At 53.5% G+C, this 12502-nt stretch overlaps 1 protein-coding gene across 4 annotated transcripts in view; it reads right to left on the bottom strand.

The window, feature by feature from the left end:
• The window catches only part of EFR3B (EFR3 homolog B), an 82570-nt gene that overhangs the window by 10348 nt on the left and 59720 nt on the right, over nucleotides 1–12502 (bottom strand). For 2 of the 4 annotated variants that reach the window (XM_060650095.3, XM_060650122.3), the window contains 13 exons: nucleotides 11960–12094; nucleotides 11400–11478; nucleotides 10541–10676; nucleotides 10122–10283; nucleotides 9250–9361; nucleotides 8807–8858; nucleotides 6658–6830; nucleotides 6467–6542; nucleotides 5669–5830; nucleotides 4345–4476; nucleotides 2091–2158; nucleotides 1200–1327; nucleotides 344–435 (listed from right to left, as the gene is read on the bottom strand). In XM_060650095.3, coding sequence (XP_060506078.1) covers nucleotides 344–435; nucleotides 1200–1327; nucleotides 2091–2158; nucleotides 4345–4476; nucleotides 5669–5830; nucleotides 6467–6542; nucleotides 6658–6830; nucleotides 8807–8858; nucleotides 9250–9361; nucleotides 10122–10283; nucleotides 10541–10676; nucleotides 11400–11478; nucleotides 11960–12094 — 1507 coding nt within the window. The remainder of the gene's footprint in view (nucleotides 1–343; nucleotides 436–1199; nucleotides 1328–2090; nucleotides 2159–4344; nucleotides 4477–5668; nucleotides 5831–6466; nucleotides 6543–6657; nucleotides 6831–8806; nucleotides 8859–9249; nucleotides 9362–10121; nucleotides 10284–10540; nucleotides 10677–11399; nucleotides 11479–11959; nucleotides 12095–12502) is intronic. The other 2 variants (XM_060650103.3, XM_060650112.3) reach the window with 2 other exon arrangements.

Genomic DNA, 12502 nt, shown 5'->3' with positions numbered 1-12502 from the left:
CCAATATCCAACATGGTGGATGTCTGCCTCCATTGGAAATGGGGAATAACTACCAGCAAGCCTTTCAAGAGTGATTTGTGTGACATTGTCATGGGAGTGTGCGGCGGGGGGGTGGGGGCTTGAGGGGGAGGGGGGCGCACATGTAATTTTTCCAGATGGAAAGGTCTATGACATATATGATGAGTCAGTAAGAAAATGGGATATTTGAGAAATTTGCTTTCCCTGCGACTTTAAATGGGTTATGCAGTTAAGGAAGCCTGGAATATGGAGCATCTGATTGCATAGGAAGCAAGAGCAGGTCCCCTCCCCTTGGGATGCAGGACAATATATTAAGGACACTCACCTCCTCCTTCTCTGGGCTGTTCCTAGATTCCACCTCCACCTGCAGGGAAATGGTTTCTCCAATGCTCTTCCTCTTGGATAAGCGATCCTCATCTGGGAAAGGGAAGCCCAGACGCTAGAGTTCCCAGGGCTCAGAGTGAGCCAGGATCACACCTCTAGCACCATCTCCCCCGCCCCCACCTTTGCCTGGCCCACAGTCCTCTGAGGGCTCAGTATACACCAAGGCGACAGCTGGTTTATCGAAGGCTGCCGGCCTCCTCTGCTCATCTTAGGGTGGTGGGTTTAGTTCTTCGTGGCTAAGATTTTGAAATCATCAATGAGCACAAAGAAGCTGCTCATGACCAGAGAGCACATGTCACCTGGAGTAAGTGTCATCCACTCACAGCGCAAGTAGCTAGCTGTCACTGGTGAAGCACTTGCTAAAGTGCATTTGCCTTTATTGTTTCATGCACGTCTCACACCAACCCTCTAAGGCAGGTGTGGTTAATCCCAATTTTATAGTCAAGGAACCCGAAACCCAGAGATGCCAGGAGACTTGTCTAAGATTTTTCAGGAAGTGAGCTGCAGAGAACTGGGTCTCTGATTCTACACCACAGCCCATGTGGGTACTTTCCGGCTCAATGGGGCCTCTCCCAGCCACAGGCCAGCCTATCTCGTGGGCCACGTTCCCCAGGGATCCTGCCCTGAGGAGAACAGGCTGGGGAATCAAGAGGATCTCACTGTGTCTTTCAGCTCTTGGGTGACACGCAAGGTGCCGGGGAGGCGACCTACGGACACACAAGTCCCTCACTCTCAGGACCCTTCCTGGTGGGGAAGAGGCAGAGGCAGGCTTGGAAGTCCTCGCACGGGGCTCCTACCTGTCAGCTGAGGAATGTAGGGCAGGCAAAGCCTGTCTGAATTGTAGCCGCTGCCCCCCAGGACTTCACTGATCTTGCTCTGGAGGAAGAGGAGCTCAATCACTACTCCATCAAGATTTTGAGACAACCTGGGAGCCAAAGAAGGAAAGAGGCAACCAGAGTGATTTCCTAATGACTCTCCTTGTTACACAAGGAACATCCATCATACAAAATGACAGGGAAGCAGAAGGAAAAGAAAACCACCCATAGTCCCACCCTTCAGAGACAACATCATTACATGTTGTGCAGAATCCCTCAGCCACATACTTGTATGCACACACACACACACACACACACACACACACACACACAGAGACACCACCCCACCCCCTAAGTTCCTGTTCTGTGATCGATTTTATCCACCGATTACACAGCACCTGTTTCCCATTAACTTTTCTTCCAAAACATTGCGGTGGAAAGGCCACGGTCCATAAAGCTATATTAATAATATCATAAACCCCTATTGTTGGACATTTTGTTTTTTCCCAGTATTTTCCTTGAGTTCCTCCGAGGCTCAAGTGACACTGGCCCACAGACTTCAGTCCCAGAATGCCACCTAGATCCATCCGGTGTCTTGTAGGAACGGCTCCTCCAAGATGCACGTCCCATGGGCTTGGGCGAGGCTCCCAGAGGGCATGTCACATACTCTATAGCACAACGCACCGACATGGCTTGAGGCGTGGATTACAGCCATGTGAGGAAGGCCACACTTGACCCAGGACTTCTGGGCCACAGGCAGGGTCCACTTTCAGCCCTTGAGCCCATAGAGGCCTCAGCTCCTGGCTTCAGACCCCTTACCCTCTACTCAGCTACCTTGGGTGTCCTTGATCATGTCCCAAGTATGCTCCTCACCTAGGCCTCTCCACAAACACGTCCTCAGGGAGCATGTACGGAGCCTCTTTCTTCCTGGTCTCTATCACCTGGAGTTGGGAGGAAATCACATGAGAGCTGGGTTTGCCAGGGAGGGGGAGCTCTGCATAGGCGAATGACAGCGCTCTCCCTCCAAGCAGTTGCTTCCTCCAGCAAACTCCCTGGCGGAGCCCTTTACCGATAGGCTCCTGAGGGATAAACTCAGATCCACAGGGGTCCTCAGGGCAGGCAGACTGCTCAGGCTATCCCCAATGACACATGACACATATGCATTAAGTGTCCTGCATGTGCAGGTGCTTAGCCCCCCAAGGGACTGTGGTTTCTGGCTCCTGTGCCCTACTTCCGTTTTCTATGTGAACAGGAAAAGGGAGGATAAGTCATACCTTCCCCCCCAACCCAGGTGCACTGCAAAAACATCCTGAGGGACAGTCACAGAAGGAGTTTCCCTCAGTACCCTTTGCAAATTTTTGACAGGAAAGGTGGAAGTTACCAAGACGCAAGCAGGGGGAGGATAGCAGGGGCACAAGTCTGTGCAGGAGGTGAGGAAGCCACGATGCTGCTATTTTAATAAAGAGGATGTCAGGGCATTGCTTTTCCTGCACCCCTTCACTGGTCCATGCTGGGGGGCACAGTGACACAGCACCCTCCCCCATCCCCCCAGCACCCCCAAGCCAGCTGAGACTGGAGGTTTCCCATTTTCTTTCATTTTGCTAGTGTATTTTAAAGTTAATTGTAGACACTATCCCATTCCACCTGTAAATACTACAGTGGTTTTAATTATTGTGGTTTGTTTTCCTTATTTTGTTTTTTTTTTTTTTAAGTTTATTTTGAGAGAGAAAGCAAGGTAGGGGCAGAGAGAGAGGGGAGAGAGAGAATCCCAAGCAGGCTCCGCACCGTCAGCACAGAGCCCGATGTGGGGCTCGATCTCACAAACTGTGAGATCATGGCCTGAGCTGAAATCAAGAGTTCAACGCTTACACATCTGAGCCACCCAGGCATCCCTGTTGGTTTGTTTTTAAATTTTTATTTTATTTTATTTTTTTAGAGAGAGAGCCCATGAGTAGGGGAGGGAGAGAAAGGGGTGGGGGGGGGGAGAAAATCCCAAGCAGGTGCCACACTCAGTGTGGAGTCCGATGTGGGGCTCAAACTCACAACCCTGGGATCATGACCTTAGCTGAAATCAAGTCGGGCGCTGAACTGAGCCACACAGGCACCTCTTGTTGTTGTTGTTGTTAAGTAGGCTCCAATGCAGGGTTTAAACTCACGATCCTGAGATCAAGACCTGGGCTGTGATCAAGAGTCGGATGCTCAACTGACTGAGCCACCCAGGTGCCCCAACACTTCAGTGTGTTTTAAAATGTCTTTTGGGGACAAATGAGGACATGTGATTATAGATCGGGTATTAGATAGCACCAAGGCATTTCCGATAACTTAATCAGGTATGTTAATAGCATGGCAATGATGTTGGAAGGTGTCCATATTTTCTTGAGGCACAATGCTGATATATGTAGGGGTGAAAGGACATGATAGCTGAGATTTGCTTTAAAATAAGAAAAAGAAAACAAGATAGATGAAGCAAACATGGGAAAACCTTCATAACTCTTTAATCTGCATGGTTCTACTCACACTGCTTTTGTGATATTTGAAAACTTTCAGAATAAAACTTTTCTAAAAAGTAGTTTCAGGGGCACCTGGGTAGCTCAGTCGGTTAAGTGACCAACTTCAGCTCAGGTCGTGATCTCACAGTCTGTGAGTTCGAGCCCCGTGTCGGGCTCTGTGCTGACAGCTCAGAGCCTGGAGCCTGCTTCAGATTTTGTGTCTCCCTGGCTCTCTGCCCCTTCCCCGCTCATGCCTTGTCTCTCTCCATCTCTCAAAAATAAAGAAATGTTAAAAAAATTTTTTTTAAAGTAGTTTTAGTCCCAAATCACATGAGAGGCATGTGTACCTATGTCTCTGGGAGTGAGGGCAGCACAGAGGGACAGGAAGTCAAGGCGGGCAGGTAGCAGCAGGTGAGGAAGGGGTATAGGTTCTTGCCTGTGGCCAACCCCACCATGCTATGTCATGTTACCCAGGAGGAAATGCTACTTCTAGTGACTCCTCACTGTCCCTAGTTCTTCTGTCAACCCTTCCTCAAGGCCTGGACTGAGCACAGGGCTTACACAATTAAGGAAAAGTTATTCTGGGGAAACCCAGGGTTGAGGGGCTCCTGAGCCGTCAGGGTCACAAGGACACCAACCTCATGGATGTGCTGGCAGAAGGCAGGTACTGTTGTGAGCTGGCTGATGAGGTTCAGGTAGGCTGCACCCAGCGCGTAGAGGGCACAGCGGTTGTATACAGGCAGGTTCTCTTCATTGACCTGGGCCACATCCTGTGGCAACACAGAGGGGCCCTGGAGTTTCTTAACTGACAAATTATACCGGTGACCCCCTTCCCCCAACCTCCCCCAACCTTCTTTAGAGATGGCCCATTTCTCTAGACTAAGCCTTTTCCAGCATTTGCCCCATAACTTGCTGGGAGACAGAAGTCATCCTCATTACAGCTGAAGTGAATCATCCCTAGAACGATCCATGAGCTGGAGGCTCATAAGTACTTGAGTAGAGGGGTATTGACTTCACTCTCCACTTTGCAGTTCCAGCTTTGGTGACTTTGACGGTCCAAACCTTCATCATTAATCCTACCTCTAGGATGCTGTGTCCTTCAATATAGACCTTGAATGATTCTTGGGGGACCGGACTGGATTGCTAAACTGGGTCCATATGTTAAGTTGAAAAAGAAGCAACAGTTACTAGGGATTGGGACACAAAGGAATCTCAAATTCTAGGCTGAACACCATCATAGCAGCTGGGTTGGCCTTGCAGGATTCAAGGCAGCACTGGTGGCCACCACTCAACTCCCAGATTTGCCATAATTCGTGCTCCTAGGGTGGGATACGATGCCCACCTAGCTGCAGAACCTCGGAGACCCTGGTCTTTTGAGGTCTGGGACCCACCCCAGATCCCAGCATCGTTGACAGTATACTTCCACCCAGAAAGACTCTGCAAGTCTGGAGCCCTCTGTGGTGAAGCATGGCTCTCTTAAGAGTCGTGACGGAGGCTTGTTGAGTCTCCAGGTCCCAGGGCTTGGGGGTAGAACTAGGAACATGTATTTTTAATAAACGCTATGGTAATTCTGAGGCACAGCCAGGCTTGGGGATCAGACGATCTTTAGACAAAGTTTGTTTTGGGATCACGCGGAGCTTATATGAGCGCCCTCTTGATAGTCCTTGGGGTCTCATTCAGACCTTGCGAGACTCGAAACACTAGGGGCTAAAGGGTGTTTTTGAAAGACCCCGTTCCCTGGGTCTCCTTTAGCCTGAGCCATGACTGAAGCACTGTTTGGTGGTTTCCCAAACAGAACCATGGCTTGTGGTCTCTGGAGGAAGGGCCAACCAAGGGTGCCGTATTCCCGGGCTCGGGGATCGCTGTTGAGCCACTTCTACTTGGTGCTCTCATGAGTGCTTGGCCCAAACCGGTCCCCTGCCCTGATCCCAACCCCTATGCGCTGCCCACACCAGGTCTCACCTGAACAGCCAGCACCAGGCGGATGAGGTCCACCACCACCTCCTCATTGGCCAGCTCAATGCTGATGAGGGCCAGCAAGCCGTAGAGCGCCTCGTAGTGCTTCTGTATGTTTGTCTCCTCCTTACAGCTCAGGTAGATGTGTCTGTAGAGCTGCTGGGAGTGCTGGGTGGGGGGAAGGGTGGGGGCAAGGGCACAGTGGGTGGGGGGAGAAAGGAGGGGCAAGGAGATCGGGGAGGAGGACTAATCTGCAGGCGGTGCCACAGCTGGGTGCCCCTCCCACCTCCACCCTCCGGGAAAGGATGCCTTCTCTCTCTCTCTCTCCCTCTTTTAAGTTTTATTTATCTAAGTAATCTCTACGCCCAACGTGGAGCTCGAACTCATGACCCCAAGATCAAGAGTCATTCTTCCAACTGAGCCAGCCAGGCACCCCAGGGAGAGCACGGCTTTAGAGCAGACCCCAGTGGAAGCCACTGTGCAGGAGGACACGTCTAAGGAAGGGTGAGTGCAGTGAAACCAGCAACAGAAGCTGCTGCCCAAATCCAGCTGTGTGCAGAGGTCCACAGCCCAGCCCGGGACTGGCTCACCAGCAGTGCTCCTCACTCCGGCCTCAGTGTTGAGCATGACCCTGGGGGCTTGACCCCCCGAGAGGTCAACTGGTCATCCCCACTAAGCAAACTCAAAGAGGGAGAGAGCCGGCCTGGGGACAGGGGTCAGCACTGACTTGGGGTTTGGGAGGTGGGAGTCCACAGAGCCTGGCCCACCTGGGGTTCCTCGGGCCTTACGGTCACACTTGCTAACCTTCTTCATGAAGACGGTGTCCTGTCGGGAGCACTTGTCCACTTTCAGCTTCAGGACAGAGATGTCGCTAAGGGTACTGGGAGGGGACACAAGCGGCTACTATGGGAATTGTCCTCTCACCTGGGTGTGACACCTATCGGGAGCCTTCTGCCCCATCACACACCAACTGGAGGGGAGACCCCCAAGTTCACCTGATGGTAGAGAACTTGTGGCGGTTGCCATGACGATCAATGAAACTGATGAGAATCTCCAGAACGAAGAGACGGATCTCCGCGTCCTCCATGAGGGCGGTGGACAGAAGGCGGTCGAGGAAGTTGCTGGGCAAGGCTGACATCATGTTGTTGCACTGGAAACCTGTGGACACCTGCAAGGGAGCCCAGCACAGCTGCGCTAAGGAACGCTGGCCCTTTCCATGCTGTGAGGAGATGGGGAGCAGCCAGCAGAAGTGGGGTTTAAAGCACCCAACCTCTCTAGCCATCACGCAGCCCAGCTCCCCTTGGCCTCCACCCTAGGCCCTGAATGCCTGTGGCAACTTTTCTGAACATGCCAACAACCACCTAGACAAGTTTTAAGTTGTTAAAAGCAAGCAAGGGCTAAGCACTTGGGGGGGGGGGGGCGCGGGGAACAGGGAGCCTCAGAACCTAATGTTCCAGCTGTCAGGGCTCAGCTGATGAACACCCGCCAGGAACACAGCGTTGCATTAAGAGCAAGGACAGTTGCAGAGACATGGCGAGACAGTGGAAGAACTCACAGCTGGGCTGAGGAACCAGAACCCACACAAGGGCAACAACCATTCCATTCCATCTTTTCTATGTGGCCATACTGGGGGTCTTCTGATGAAAGCAGGGGGCATCAGTAGACACACCACACATGATGTTGTCAAAGCATTCAAAAGCCGCAAAACATATTTACTGTTAAGTCCATATTGGAAAATGATGCCTTTGATGACTCAGCAGGCCCTTGAGGATTTAGCAGAGCCTGGTGGCATCAACAGTAAACATTCACTGAAGCGGGGTGTGTGTGAGTGCAAATCGTCACCTTGATAAGGTGCTGGGTACAATGAGGATAATGAGAGTAAAGTCAGCAGGAATGGCAGGAGCACACAGACCGAGGAGGTAACCAGATGTGGGCGGTGTTGGCATGAAAAGCCTTTATAAAAACCTAGTGAAATGAACAGCATGGGCTAGGGAGAGGGAAGGCAAGGCATGAATGAGAGTAATTGGGCTGTGCAGATTGGCGTGGCTGGAACAGAAACTGGGGCTAGGGATGAGATGACGAGTCAAGGGAGGGAAAGGTGACTGAGGATTTTTTTTTTAATTTTTTTTTTTTTTAGTGTTTATCTATTTTTGAGAGACAGAGAGACAGAGCAGGAGCAGGAGAGGGGTACAGAGAGAGGAAGACACAGAATCCAAAGCAGGCTCAGCACAGAGCCTGACGCATGGCTTGAATTCACGAGCTGTGAGATCATGACCTGGGCGGAGGTCAGATGCTTAACCGACTGAGCCACCCAGGCACCCCGGCGACTGGGGATTTTCTACCTTTAGTCTGAGAAGTTTGAAACCTAGAGGCACATCAGTTGTAAGCCGAGACCTACTATTTGAAAAGGAGCAACATGTGGGGAACAGTATTTCTAGAAAATTCTTGTTGTGGTTGTGTATTTATGATTGGTGAGGACAGATGGAGATAAGGGCACTGATGAGAATAATCTAGTTGTGAGATGTCCAGAGCTTAGGCAGGACTGTGCATGAGAACACCTGGGGGGCCTGTTACAAATACAGATTCCAGGACCCCACTCAGACTGAAGGCCCAAAGTTTCTAGGGAAGCTCTATATATTTTAACAAGTTGGTCACTGAGATGGCATTTGAGAACAATGAATCTGGACTCCAGTGATGGCTGCAAGGATGTAGAGAAGAGGAATGTAAAACACTGATGAAAGGAAAGATAGTGGCTGGGAGACTGGAATGGGCACAAGTGCTGAGGGGGAAATAGGTGGAAGGGACCTAGGCAGATATTTGGAAGGGAAAAAAAAGGCAGGAACCAATAGATTCTAACCCAGTACAGAGACAATGTTTGAGTGACAAGGAGATCCGTAGCTGATAAGGAACCTTTGTGAAAATTTGGAACACATGCCCTGCCTGCCTTGGATGACCCAGGTCTGTGGATGCCCAGACTGCTAGTGAGTTTAACACAGGCTGAATTTCAGCCCCCTATTCACCCTTTTGATTGGGCACATTTGTGCAGTGTGCAACCTGCACAGCTGTATGTGGTAGCCTTCTCTTGGTCCCTCCACAGGTCCCTCCTGTAGAGGCTGAGTAGGAACGGGGACGGGAGAGGCTCACCTGAAGGAGGGATTTCAGCAGCATAATCTGGGTCAGCCGGTTCCTGTTCTCTCTGTAGACCAGACACAAATACTCACCAGGATGGTGATGTGGGCAGAGACCCCACACTTGCCTGCCCAGTTCCCCTTGTGATTAGATTCTCCATGAGGCTTATCTTGTTGAGTTACTCAGGACAGTTGACTTGCAGAGCCAGGAAGCAGACCAGAGAATTAATGGCTTGCCCCAAAGGTGGGAGGCAGTTAGTGGTGGGGCAGCCTGAGGAACTGTTGTGGGGTCCAAGGATCCCACTAAGGGCTACTGAGGGATTTGAGAGTAGAAGGAGAGAAGTGAGGGCATAACCAGGAAAGTCAAAGTGGAGAAAGGGGTCAGCCAGAAAACACTGGAAGGGCAACTGGGGTGGAATGGGCAAGAGAGGAAAAGGGGAGGATTGCTGGTAGGCTTACCCGGTCTTCCCCGTCTCCATGGGATGATGCAGGGAAGGCAGTGGGACCTTGCTCATGATGAAGAGTATCACCTCGGAGCGCTGATAAGTGGGCAACGTGCTGGCAAAGGAGCCTGCAGGAAAGAGATGGTGGAGGGGGTTGGCCCAGGTGAGGCCCACAGCTGCCAGGGTCTCAGATGAGGAAACTACCGCCCGGAGTGCAGGAGCTGTGTCTCTAAGGAAGAGAAGTAAGACAAGCAGAGGGAGAAACCTAGATGACTCCAGGGGGCTCTTCCTAACTCCAGCTCCTTCACTTGTCGCCCAGGCTGCGGTTGGCTAGCGTCCCTGGAAAGGAGAGGGGAGCCAACGGTGCTAAGCCAGCAAGGCTCTGAAGTGATGGGTCCTACGAGCCGGAGGGGTGACTCTACGGTTCTCCCCTTGGCAACCACGTGCACATCCTTGGCCTTTCCCCTTTCCTCCTTCCTGCCTTTTCTCTTCCTTCTCGCCTCCCCTCCCATCGCTCCAACCGGGAAGCATCAGAGAGGCCGGCCGGGGGGACTGGGGTGCAGAGGAGTTCGCCGCTCTCAGCCTCTGATCTGAAGTCCAGCCCAGCAAACCACGGACATCGCTCTGTGCTCTCCCTCAGGCCAGAACCGGGCCAGGCCGTGAGCCGTGCGCGCCGCTGACCGACTCCATTTTCTCCAACGTCCGCGAATAACGCGATTTGGCCGGAGGAGCGGGTGACCCTCTACCCAGCGCCCCAGCGCGCCGCTGGTGGAGGCCGCCGCCCGTCCCACCCAACTCGGGTCGGACCCCGCAGCGGCGCCCGGTCCCGCCCACCAGGCCCCGCCCCTCGCCGGGCCCCGCCCACTCAGGCCCCGTCCCGGGGCCCACCTATGGTCTTGATGACAGCCTCCTGGAACATGCGCTCTTCGTGCTCCTTGATGATCTTGGTGCCCAGGCTGATGGCCCCGTCGTAGCTCCCGGTCAGGGCGTAGTCGATGCTGAGCCGCAGCTGCCTCAGTAGAGTGTTGAACATCTCCAGCACCGTGGGCCCTGAGCACAGTGGATGGGAGACCCGAGATCCAGGGCTGGAACCCTCGGCCCGTTCTCCCCTGCCCTGCTTTCCAGCCAGGGGCTTCCTCTTCCTCTGCACCCCGCCCCGGCTGACTGCTTTCTAAGAAAACCAGCTCTGACGCCTCCCTGCGCTCCCTTGCCCTTTTCTGGAAGGGGAGGCAGCCTCCTGCCAAGGGCGGCTCTTTGTCCTTGGAGGCTTCCCGGCCCCCACACGCTGTCACCCAGGGCCCCCTTACCGACAGAGCCGGTGGCGGCGATGACGGCAGCTTCCGACAGGACCTCCACGATGCCCGCCCGCACCGTGGCCGCGCTGCGGCTGTTGGCATCCAGGTGGCTCAGGAGCTGCTGGATAACCAGGTGGGAGTGCTGCGGCTGGGGGGAGGAAGACGTGCTGGCCCCAAACAGCAACCCCCCACGCGGCCTCTGCGCCAGGGCAGCCCTCGACTGGGACCCAAAGGCCGGGGTGGACAGAAGTGAGGTCCTGAGGCGGGCGGGCACTGGAGGTGGTGCCCAGATACCCTGGTTCCTTCTCCTCAGTCCCTCTCCCTTGGTCCAACAGGAGCAGAGCCCAGTCCCGGTGGCCACCTGGATTTCCACCGTTGTCCTGGGCCCTTCCGCCTCAAGTGGGTCAAAAGTCAGTTTTAAAATATTGTCTTCCTTTTCCTCGTTCCCGGGTCCCAGGTTATATTGATAAGGGCCACCGTAGACCACAGGGTTTATTTAGTCCGGTGCTGCACGAAGCGTAGCCCAATTACAGGGGGATAGTACAGAAATTGAGAGTAAGTGTTTAGTAAGCAATGTGACAAGGCCATGCATGGCAGCCAAGTGTGGTCTGTGGGCTTGTATTTTACATGAGTTTTTCATTTACTTTTTCTAAGAATTCTCACTAATTGTATTTTAGACAGTATTGATCTGTGCTGTATCAGAAAGAAAACGAAAACTGCCCTTCCTCTCAGCTAGATCGAGCAGCACGTGTAGACACCTAGGGGCTCAGGAGAAGTCACAGAGGACAGCTGGCTTTCTCCTTTGGTGCACTGTCCTGCTCCCAGAGGCGCGCTCGGCCAGGAGGACAGGCTGGACAGGGAGCCACCGTACCTGAATCGAGTACATGATGATTTTAAAGCAACGGATGGCGAACACCTTGGGTTCCCAAAGAGAATGGTTGTCCAGATGGCTGTGCAGGAGAAAACATGGGGGGACGACTATGAAATGCAAAGCAATGTTGGGGAGGACAGACAAACTTGCCGGCAGAGCGGCCTCCCGAGAGACCCAGCCCCTCGCAGGGCTCCCCGGTAAGTGAGGAAGGGCTTGTAGGTGGCAGTGAGCGGAAGGAATGAGGGACCCCCGGGCAGTCCCACAGCAAGAGCTGGAGGCAAGCCGAGGAACAGAGTTCCACCGCTGTGGACTCAGGAATGAAGCCAGGCACCCAGCTTCAGTTTTGGGGGCCTCCTACCAACTCTTGTCCCCGACACTGCACACGGCCACCGTTTGGTGGCTTCTGCTGTCACGGCGCAGGGAACGCAGGCACAGACAAGGGACCGACTTAGCCACGGCACCACAACCGTAACACCTCTTTCCCCTGTCTCCAAGTCAGCAAGATGCCAGGACCCCGACCGGTTCTCTGAGGGCTGGGGCTGGGGGCAGGGGTCACTCACATGAGGACAGGCTTGATGGCATTTTTGATGTTGCCAAAGGCGGCCCGGCCCAGCAGTTCCCGAAGGCACCTCTCGGCCAGCTCTGCCGGGTTCTCCTTCTCCTTCTCTGGCGCTTGGAGGGGCGAGGGGGAGCGGCTGCGGAAACACGCGGTGTGTGGGTAAGGGACAGAAGGCAAAGCCGGAGTCGGGTTTGGCGCAGCCTGAGTATCTGCACTGCATCCTGGCAAGCGGTGGCAGGAGGACAGGCAGGGATTTGACGTGGGCTACATGAGGTAGCTCCATGAGGGAGACTTCATGGCTGTCGGAGATTAAATAGGGTAAAGAAGCCCAGGGTGGAGGAAGATCATGAGAGAAGGGGTCAGATTCTCTTTCTGGAAATCCATGAGGACAGGCTTGATGTGCCCCCGTGGGAAGGACAGATACCCTGCGCACCATGGGCCTGGTGAGGCACAGACCACGAGTGTCTCTCCGTGCCCCCAAGCTTGGGAAGGAAAAAGATGAGGCACACAGAGTAAGAGAAAGCAAAAGAAAGTGGGCGAGAGG

Source organism: Panthera onca, chromosome A3, assembly GCF_046562875.1.
Source record: "Panthera onca isolate mPanOnc1 chromosome A3, mPanOnc1 haplotype 2, whole genome shotgun sequence".
Lineage (NCBI taxonomy): Eukaryota > Metazoa > Chordata > Mammalia > Carnivora > Felidae > Panthera > Panthera onca.
Note: the sequence above shows the minus strand (reverse complement) of the source record. Positions and strands in the feature narration are given on the sequence as shown.